Raw genomic sequence first — 11,155 nt, 5'->3', positions numbered from 1 at the left:
CCCGATCCTACAGGGGTCCAGAGAGGTCATCCTCCAAGGACATCCCCCGAGGGGTCCCAGATTGGAGAGGGTGCAGACTGGGCTGAGGGACACACACACACACACACACACACACACACACACACACGTGCACGAATTTTGTGCACTGGGCCTCTAGAGAGAAGAGAGGAACACAGAGAAAGAGAGAAAATGAGAGCAAGAGAGAATGTAATAATGCGTATGAGAGAAACTGTAGGAAAATATGTGGATTTATCAGGGGATTTATCTCCTCTATTTTATTTTCATTAATGTGCATTCAGACTTCAGATTCTCTCAGTGAACACTTGAGAAGAATATCAAAGTCATCTTGTGTTAAAATTACTTTTATTCAGGATGAAAAATACATGTAACCACATTAGATGATAGTCTATGGTTAGTACTTTACCACATATTTCCAAAGAACTACATACTTATTTCCCCTTGTATTTTACTGCATTATATTTCTTTTTATATAATATTTCTTACAAGGTTACAATGTAGTGTTTTATGTAGTTTTTCCATAATAGCAGATAGAAGACGTGTTACACACAATTACAGGCAGGAAAAAACTAATACATAACTTTTTCAAAGAACAAGGAAGACACCAAATCTACAACTTGTAGTTCAGAGTTCAGGGATTTTTTTTTTTCTTTAAATAGGTGCTTTTCTTGGGTATAATGTGGCTGATAAAAGCTTTAAGTTTTGCAGACTGTAGCGGGGTAAAGCTGTTTCTGACAAGATGGATAAAGACGGGTCTGAGGTAGAAAGGTGGTCATGGCTTTCCTCTTATATAAAACAATCTTCTTCTCAAAATATCTATGCTGCAAATAGACACCCTTGCCCCCCAACCCACCCGGCCTATTCACAAAGAATAGAATTTCTAACTTTAAGCCTCCTTCTGGCCAGATCACAGGTCCAGAGAACCCAAAGTTAAATTGTCCTGCTGTTTTAAAAGCACATGTGCTTGAATCAAAACACTTTAACTTAAAAAATTCTCTACATTTGGTAATTATATACCATGTTTAAACTAAGTGAATTGAATGCTAAATCAGAAGCTAAACCAAATGCCTAACTGAAGTTAGGCAGGTTACCAGCATCCAATTTCATTCTTCTGCAGAAGGAGTGGCATAAGCGTTTGATAAACATTCTTCCCAAATGTATGAATTACATAAAGGACAATAAAAATCTGTTTATTCACCCAAAAGGGAAAATGAGATGTGAACTAAATTTGTGTCTGCTTTAAAAAAGAAAAGAACTAGAAGTTTCAAGAATTATAAGGGCTTAAATATACATCAACAACAATAAAATTTTCTTTAAAGGGAACCAAAGATAATAATGTGTCTGGCATTACAATTGGGTCAAGACCTGCTGAGTATTTAATGATGAAAATCAAGATATGGGAACTAGGAAAGGTTGTATAAGTGTTGTTTCTGTGCCCAAAATAAAAATATGCCTAAGTAGGCAACCTTTGGTAAAATGATGTGTGAGATTATTATAATCCTACTTTAAGTGTCCTCTATCATATAAACTCAGGGGGATGAAATAAATAAAGAAATCAAGAGCTACTTATATAGAGCAGGGAAATAAAATGCAGGGATAAACACCAATGAACATGCCAGTTAGAGCCACTGTGTTTTTTTTGTTGTTGTTGTTTTTTGTTTTTGTTTTTTGTGGTTTCCAAGTGGTTGCTAAGAAAAATTAAGTGTATGATGTCAAATAAAGTTAAAAAGTATGCACAGAGCTATAGCCTATCCATACACCTGTAATATAATTGACTGAACTATATGAATCTATTAATTGGCCAAATCATGAAAACAAATATAGGAAATTTATTTGGTCGTGTGGCTGATAAGTTTATAAATAACCACAAAGGTAAAAGAGTTGAAGAAATACATAAAGTTATTGTACAAGGTTAATAGAAAGGAATGTAAAACTCTCTTCTAGTTCCTATGCAATTTTTGTCACAGTTATTAAAAAGAAGCATCACATAAGAAAGCCCCCACCCACTTTCCCAATGCTGTGTACAGTATACAAATCAGTGACAAATGTATTAACATTTCCCAATACTGCTCTGTTCATTAGTTTACAGTTGCATAGAGAGGGAAGGAGAAAACAATAACATAGGATCATTGTAAGAATAAAACAGGTTTCTCTCTTTGGATAGTCGGTGTTTCACCCCTTCAGTAGAACACAAGGTCGGCGCTCAGCAGCCTGTCTCAAGGAGCCATGGAACTTCTGATTAAATGGGGCTTGGGAGTGGCATTTGCTGGAAAGTGCAATACTGAAGGTCAGGAAATGTTTGTTGGCTAGATGAGTACTTCACATTGCCTGCGGGAAGGGAAAACCGTGCTGTCAGAACAACATTTACATAAACCATTACAGGTAGCAGAAGCCTGTCAACTCTTCAAGGAAAGAGAAGTGCTTCTTTCGGAACACATATCCTATTTTGCTCTGTTCAGAGGGGACCCTTTCCTCCCATGTGACTTCTGCTCCCTGAGTGAGGCCCTTTCCTCTCATTCTGAAGTCACCTAGTGTGCCCTTTATCACTGCAGCCAATATAGAGGAGGTCTGGAAGGCCGCTCTTGGCCAGGCTGGAAAGCAAGTTAAAATTGAGAGAACTTGTCTTTTTCTTGTGGGAGGTACCAAAGGTGAGTAAATTAGGCTGGTGCAAGCACCCCAAATCTCCCACACTCCTCATACCCTGCCTAACTCCTTCCTAGGGCCTCCTGTGTTTTTCAGGGTATTTTTTTCCGCTCTCATCCTTAAAAACACCCAGCTTTGAATGTCATGCCATCAGACTATATCAGCCACTATGCATCACATTCTGACCCCAGGGTCAATGTTCCCTTACTTCTTGATGAAGAAATGGTACACTGTCACCAAATTTAAAACTATTTTTAAATTTCAATGATTTCAACACCTACATAGATGATTCTTCCAACACTCTGGCCACTTCGTTCTTTGAGGTCATTGCCTCCAACTAACTTGTACTCCACTCATCTTAGCCACTCACTCCAAGTTCCAAATATGGACCATTACCAAATGCCTGCAACTGCTCCAACATTCCAATTTCAGTAACCCCACCTTCTGACAACCACCTCTATCCTTCCAGCTTACTTCTGCTAAGGCCCAACTTCATGTATCCTTTGATACTACAATGCATGGATTCTCCCACCTTCTTCCTGTCTCCCACACCTGACATCCTCACTTCTTTTCCTATCAAACGTAGATGCCTGGTTCAATCATTATCATCACCCCTTTAACTCTTCCCTTGAATTGCTGTACGTACTCTCTTGGCTAAACCACAACTTCCACTTCGATTAACTGTAATCCTTGGCCTACTCTGATGCCTGTGCTCATGAACTTGAATGTGGCTGGAGAGCAGCACTCAGCCCCACCCCGACCTCACATTATATTCACTAACAGGCACCTTATGTGATGCCTTATAATGCTGCCTGGCAATCGGTCACACTCTGTTCCAGGGTCTATGTGGTTCCTCCTCTAGTCTTACCTCACACCTATGCTACTCCCTCTCATCCTCACTGAGCTGAAGGGTCCTGGCTTCTGACTCACTAAGACACCAGAAGCAATCAGAGAGGAATTTTGCTCTGTGGGGTGAGTTCCTTCTGTCTCAGCAGCTCTCACACACACATCCCCTTATCTGCTTTATGTTCCTTGGTTACTAAAGACAAACTGCCTGTGCTTCTCATTAAGATCCCAGCCTCTCTTGTCAGTAAGACAATCAGAAGATGTTTCAATGTTTCAAAAAGATCAATAAAAAAGTTCATGGAGGAAAATGTTCTCCAAAGATCTGTGGTCTTATGGCACATTACTAAGAGTACCTATATGATAAGGAAAATACTGAAGGATATAAGCGTGTGGCTGCCAACAGTCCTCAGCAAATTTTTAAATGAAAAGTCGACTCCTCCCTCCACCCTCCCCCCCACAAAAGTAACAAAGCCACCTCTGTGTACTGCTCTGGTCACTGTTTTTAATCAATGTTCTGTGATAGCCACCTTAAGTAGATATCTGGGAGAACAGTGGTCAGCCAAATCTATCTAGGCTAACTATACTATGAGGCTGTTAAAAAGCTATTAGAACCCAAAGGATCAAGCACTGCATATTTTGGGCATCTGGGAGAACTGGCTTGGGAGGGGTCCCTCCCTGCTCCCCGCCCCCAGACTGACAAACTGTTGTACTGAATCAGCTAACATTTAAATGTCAAGCAAGTTTACTTATTTACATGGGGAATAAAGTAGCACTAAAATTGATAGTGGCTAATGTGTTTACTCTAGGTTGTAGTCAACACGTGAGCCAACCAATCTGAAGACTTATAGGAACTTCAATATAATTTGTGGCCCAACTTTTGGATTTTCACAGTTTGAACTCTGAGGCTGCTTACAGTGCTTGACTTTGCTCTGTGGACTTGGAATGAACAGCTTCTCTGTGCTGTCTGATTCTGGTTGGTAAGTCACCTCAAAGCTTTTGTTCTACAAGCCTGAACCTCAACTGGAATGTTGACAAATGCCTAATCATGTTACCCATTGTTCACATTCTCCCAGCCCCACACTTGCTGACCACTGAATCAGCTGACTGTTGAAAGCCCAGTTGCCCCCACCAATCAGAAAATGAATAATGTAAGTTTGTGCTCTTGTTTCCCCTAGCAACCCAATTCTTTGATCATCAGTTCCTTGCAAATTTGCCTTTAAACACTTTGCCCATCTCTATGTCTTCGGTTCATACTGAGGGCTATGTCCCTGATTTGTGTATCATATGTGAACAAAACTCTCTTTTGATTTCTGTTGGAATTTTTGTTAACAAAACCATGAACTCTTACCTATGGCCTGCTCCCGCTGGGGATATTTGCTGAAAGAGAAAACAAAATAAATAAGTTGAAGGTGATACTGTTGTTTGGCTGGTTCCCCCTCTAAGGCATGCAAAAGTGTGCCTTTTTCAGCATGGTAAATGGATGCTAATAAAATAAGAAACCGTTTTTTATTTTGATTTTTTTGCTAGATGCTTTAACAAGGGCTAGTTTCCCTAGTTTTTCATTTCCCGAGTGCTTTAAGATACACAAATTCCACCAAAATATGCAAAGCATATGCTGACTGTGTCAAAAAGTGCACACTAAAGCATTCAGTGAGTTCTTAGTTTTGCAAAAAAAAAAAAAAAAAATCTCAAAATTGCCCATTGAAATCATGCCATGTATTGGGTTTGTGTCAGAACAGAGCAAAATCTGTATATTTTGATGAATAGTACCAGTTCTGACCAAGAAGTTATTAGGGAAATGAAGGTGCATGAGTTTCATTTCTACCACCCTCGACGCACGCATGCCCCAAAGTCTAGGAAGATGGTAGCAATGTGCTTACATCAAGGAAAAGGCTGGGCTAATCCCTGAGAGTCTTCTAGGAACTTGAGCTACTAGTTGTGCCTTCCAGCTAAGAGCATTGGAGCAGTTAGAACTTGGCATCTAATTCACCTTTGCATCTGATTTGCGGCTCAATTCCTTCCTGGTTACAGAGGGCATCGGACAGTGTAGCTGCTCTGGTGTGCACTGTGAGGGCAGCCACTAGCAATATTGTTTTTAAAGCCTGCTTTTTCATCTCTCCTTTTCACTGACAAACCTCATAATGATTCTCTCATACTCAACCCTACTGGGGTGAGAGAGCCCCGCCCCTCCAGTGAAGGCAACATCTGTGCTGTGTCAAATAAGAATTGTCACTAGTCATCTAGCCTGCTTCACTCCTTCCCTCTTTCATTTTTCTGTTCTAGGGGGGAAACAAAAAAAGATATCTGTGACCAGACAGCGAGTGCTAGTAGCTCTGTGAGAATAAAAGAGCAAATGAGGACAACCTTCTTATGATGCCTGCACGGAGAGAGTGCGCCCCAGTAGTAGTAGGGGGAAGACTCAGGCTAAGGACAGCCTAGTCCTAAGGGACATGTAAGTTAAAACAGGAAGAAAGTGAGTGAAATTCATCACACACGTGAGCTACACCGAAGGGAGAGCTTAGCTGCATTAGTATTAAGTACCACATGGGAGAGTTACGCTTCTAAGTAACGAATAACCAAACCCAAACAGAAATCAAATCCATTTTGCTCCAAACCAACATTTAAAACCCCATAGCTTTTTATCAAATAAAAGGCTATGGGTACCCCCCTGAACAAATCATAACAAATATATTTTTAAGAAATCAGGAAATCAATGCATTTTTGTAGGTTTTGTGTTTTTTATAAATGTCACTGAAGCTTAATAAACATAGGCAATTCACAATGAAAATATGCCTATAGATATAAATAAATTTAAAAACATTTGTTGCTTTTAAAGCAAAAAATACTCAGTTGACTCTTAGTATCCCATATATTTAGATGACATAAATGAGAAAACTAACAAAACATTTTACAGTAAAAAAACAGTTACATCAGTCAGTGGAAATTTTAGTGTGTATGTTGGTTAATAAACAACACAATTAAATTCCCTTCATTAACCCCTCGCCAGAAAGAGATGGTCATACCTGCCTCTTTGCTCTGAAACTTAATGTAAATAATTAAAAGAAGACTTTAAAGGGCTCTAAGACAGAGGAATTCCAAGGTGTTACATGCGGCAATATATAGATACAGTGAAATTTAAAAAAGCCCTGTGTAAGTAGGCAATTCATGCAATTAGGATTTATGAATACAGTTTCATTTTAATTCCAAGATTGCCAGGAATAGAAATTAACTTGTGACCATGCTAATTTTTAATTCACGAAGGATCAAAAGTCAAGATTAACAAGCAGATCAATTCACTGTATGCTAGTGACAAGTAATTTTAAAGTTCTCATTAGTTACAGGGGCTCATGAGATTGGCTTGGCACTGGGAAGGTGCCAAGCTGATTTGCTTAGAAAAATTCTCCCAAGGTGGTCAGTAAGCTTTGGGAATTTGAAGGCTTATTAAAATATTTTCTAGCTTAGCAACTTAAAAGGGACAACAAAGCAAATGAATCCCATGGAACCTTCAGAGTACTATATGGGGAAACTTTAACAACTTAATCTTCCCAGTGGGAAAATGAAATCATCCATCACGACATTTAAATAAAAACTTATAATTGGATTTTATTACATAATTTTTAAAAATTAGTTATTAATGTGTTTAGATTTAAGCTGACCTAAAAAGTAATTTCATTTGTAAATTTAATTTTGAAATTCTGGCTTAGGAAGACTATAGCTAGTCACTAGGTAACATACAACCTCAGAACCCAATTCTCTAGAAAATTCAACCTTGAAGTATAATTAATATAAAAAATTTAATCTGTTCATCTTTTATGGCTGTTACAAAGCCTAGAAGAAAAGCAACGATCTGATAGCCCATGAACTTAATGCCTCTGTAAATATCTACAGTACACACAAGCTTTTTTAGGGGCTGAGTGTGGGGACTGTCAGAGTAAATGCGATTCAGCAAACTTCAAGAAGTAGAACTACAAATAATAACCTGGAAAATGACACAGTCCCAAATATAAATATATTTATGTGCTGCAGAAACCATAATATGTCCCTTAGGCAAATACTCCTAAAAATTCAGAAATGACTATTTTTCAAATAGCTGTTTGCACTTCCTGCTAATGGTCAATTTTGTAAACTGTAGAGTGGCATAAATTGAATGATATTTTGTAAATGAAGTCAGTATATCTTATTTATCTATACTCCTGATAATGTTTTTTTCCTCATTTAGGATAGGTATTTTCCGAAAAGAAGATGGAAAAATGTAATATGAGAGGCTGTTTATCTGTATACTATCCACATATAACATATGATAGTATATATACATACTAAAGTCTTTAGAGGCTGCCTAGATTTAAAAATCACAAATAATTTATCAAAAATTATAAATAATATATTCATATTTCTTTAAACAATTTTTTAAAATGTAATTGTAGCATTAAATAGTATGTATATGTACTTAAGCCAATTGTTTCTGTGTGAAACAGAAGAAGTGTTTTTGGTGAGAGCTCAGCAGAAATTGCAAAGTGGCAAGATGCTGAAGACAAAATGTTTGAAGAAAATCAATAAATAAGAATTATTAACAAGTTCCTCTAGGAATTGAGCTGCTTCTATTTTGTTATTATGTGGCTCTTGGTTGTTCATATGGAAAATTCACAGGGTTATCATCTGTGATACCTTTAATGGCCTGGCCTTACACAGTGACTACTTTATCCCAGAAGAAAAGAAACCAGAAGAAAACAAGAGGAAAACCTGAAAATAATCCCTTTCTGTACCTGCATCTGATGATATCAGAGATCAACGTCTGGAAAAGAAAGTGCATTAGAAAAGGCTATTTCTTGCCTTGTTTGGCATGCCACTGAAAGCTCCATTTTCAAGTAATACACATTTCTTACTATAGCTTACACTGACGAGAACAATTTCTTCTTAAAAACACACACACAACACAAACAGACTTATTGTATTTGCCTTCACGTTATCACTCACAAGGCTTAGGAAAAATCTCCAAGAGCAGGACGGCACTGTCGCTGTGCCCCAGGGATGGGATGGGATCTATGCTAAGCTTCCTGTGCTTTGCTGACATACAGCATGTTTGCTTTATTTTTAATTAACATTCAATCTGGTTCTAATATAGGTTTTTGTTCTCTTATCTAAGAAGACAGAGGGCCCCACACCAGGAAAAACAATGGAAGGAGAAGGTGCAGTGGTGGTGTTAGTTCATTCATACTCACGGCAACAGGATGGAAACGAGCTGTTGATCTGCTCCATCACCTCGGTGAGGTCGGTGCTAGTGTCATCAGGGGGGGCCAGCAGGTCCTCCGCGGCTGGGACTGCCCATTAAAAGAACAGACATTCTGAAATTAATGCCTGGCCTTTCACCAAAACCCAACTTCAGGAGAAAATACTAGCCTTGGCCTCTAACTATCAATGGGAAAATAATTCTGTAGAGCAAGTATGCCAGTATGTAACACTGGCCAAATAAATGAGGCATGCAGCCCACGGGCCACGAGTTTGACATGCTTGCTGTAGAGAATGAGTTTTAGGGAAAAATACCAGAATCACTTTTGTATTCGTCAGTAATAAACTTGTATACATAAATGAAGTGTATTAGATATTTCTGTGGGGAAAAAATGTGCTAGTGAAAAATTCATGAGTGAAAAATACAGAATGTAGTCACATTATCTTAATGTATCATTTGAAACTTCATTGTCTTGTGTTGCAAATATTTTTTCATATGAGAAAAATAGTCTACCAATTTCTTTTTCACCACAAAACTATAGATATCTCATAAGAGACTTTATACATTCATGTATTTATTTGATAATCAATAGCAAAATAATTCTTATTTAAAAAAATTAAAACAGTATTAATATTTTAGGTTTTCTCCTGATTAATATAGCAAAAGATATCTCATAAACAAATTAAATTGGTTAAAGTATATGGTGCTCAGCAGAATTTGGAAACTTGAATTTTATCGGTAATAAAATGTCATTGTGAATGCCTGGTTGGCAGAGTCCTGACTAGCAGCACTGACAGGCCCTCTCTGTGATCAGTGACAGGCTGGAGGGGACCTCTGCTCAGATGCTGGTGATAGAGGTGGCAATGTCTGCGGTGACTGGGATGCAGAAAGTAGAATACTGAGTTCCCAGACCTGGGCAGAGAAAACCATGTTTGGTATACTGTTCTTAAGCATTATATTCTGAATATGTACAAATATGACATTTTAGAGAAATAAAATTTACTAAAAAAAGAAAACAGAATCATTCCTAATGCAAAAAAAACAACAAAAAACACACACTCAAATTGTTGCTCATCCCAAAAGGTAAGAGCACTTTTTTTCATCTTTCACTAAAATCCAATCCACTACTACACCCGATATATGTACATGTATTATAGCTATTATTCTAAAATGTACGCTTTTTTTTTGATATTGTTAAAATGGCTTGGTGTACCTATCCAAGACCAGAGAGAAAAGAAAGCTCCTTTGTGCCCTGAGGCACCCATGTGTAAGAATGCTATTTCAAATGAAAAACAAGCCAATGGCACAGACCCAGACCCAAGCAGTGTAGGGGAGGAGCCAAGTCTTGGGGACACTGACCTGCTTGGTGGAACTGTGGGCCTGTGTCAGGACTGAGCGAGTGGCTCAGTGCAGATCGCTGAGGCGAAGCCCAGGGGGAGACGCCATTGATTCGGGAATCAGTTTCAGGCTGGAAGCACATTCAAATGTTAGGCCAGAGGAAGAATGAAAATACTATGGAGGAAACCATTTCCATTTCTAACGTCTCCCTCCCCACCATGGATAATTACACCGTGTAGGGGTTGTTTACCCTCAGACATTTTCAAATACATTAGCATCAGTAGCTGCTAGAACTCAGCTGAGCACTAGGTGGTCCTTCCCTTTCAGTCTGGGCAACTTGAAGAACTCACTGGGTTATATCGCAAGATTTATGTATCAGTGTCAGCTTCAGCCCTCAATTGTTCTCCCTCTTATTTTTATGTCAACCAAGTGAATTTAGAAACATGTTCAATTCCTCTTGAGAAAATTAGCACTGCTTGTCATATCATAAATGGATCTAATGTCAAAACCAGCTAATTTTTAAGTTTAAGTCAATGTTTAAAGACAAATATTGAAGTGTTTTAAGAGCATGATTCTTAATTCAGATGCTTAGATTTGAACTCAGAAGCTGTGTAATTCTGAGCCAGTTTTTAACCTTTTGTGCCTTGGATTCTTTCTTTCTAAACTGGCTGACAGGAGCTGACAGGTGTGAGGCAAACCCTTGGCAAGTGCACCCTCACACAAAGCTCTGAAATGATGACGGACATATTAACAAGCATGAGGCCGAATGAGAAAGTGTGACCCGTTGTAGAGGAAAGGCAGAAGTTAAAATGTATTTGATGCTGATTTTTTCATTAAATTTAAATTAGTGGAAGCCTAGTCGTTTTTACTTTCATAGTCGATTTTTCTATCTCCCTCTGGCATTCCTGCTGTCAGTAGGAAGAGCTAATAATTTTACAGTCTGGGATATACCGAGACGTTCAGATATCCGCTATCTCTAAAGCATTACTGTGCAATTCTGGAAACATATGAGTCATTAGGCAGTTCTGTCTAATAGATGGAGAGAGTGAAGGGGGGCCGAAGAAGGAAGGGTGGGCAAAGAGA

The 11,155-nt window shown here is 38.5% G+C and overlaps 1 protein-coding gene across 4 annotated transcripts in view; it reads right to left on the bottom strand.

Moving 5' to 3' along the window:
- Positions 1 to 344: 344 nt before the first annotated feature.
- The window catches only part of UTRN (utrophin), a 454,275-nt gene continuing 443,464 nt past the window's right edge, over positions 345 to 11,155 (bottom strand). For all 4 annotated transcript variants that reach the window (XM_079779951.1, XM_079779952.1, XM_079779953.1 and 1 more), the window contains 4 exons: positions 10,094 to 10,202; positions 8,727 to 8,825; positions 4,856 to 4,884; positions 345 to 2,346 (listed from right to left, as the gene is read on the bottom strand). In XM_079779951.1, the coding sequence (XP_079636077.1) occupies positions 4,856 to 4,884; positions 8,727 to 8,825; positions 10,094 to 10,202 (237 nt within the window). In that variant the 3' untranslated portion in view covers positions 345 to 2,346. The remainder of the gene's footprint in view (positions 2,347 to 4,855; positions 4,885 to 8,726; positions 8,826 to 10,093; positions 10,203 to 11,155) is intronic.

This window comes from Cnephaeus nilssonii (genome assembly GCF_951640355.1).
Source record: "Cnephaeus nilssonii genome assembly, chromosome: 9".
NCBI lineage: Eukaryota > Metazoa > Chordata > Mammalia > Chiroptera > Vespertilionidae > Cnephaeus > Cnephaeus nilssonii.
The sequence above is the reverse complement of the archived record's forward strand: the minus strand, read 5'-3'. Positions and strand labels throughout refer to the sequence as shown.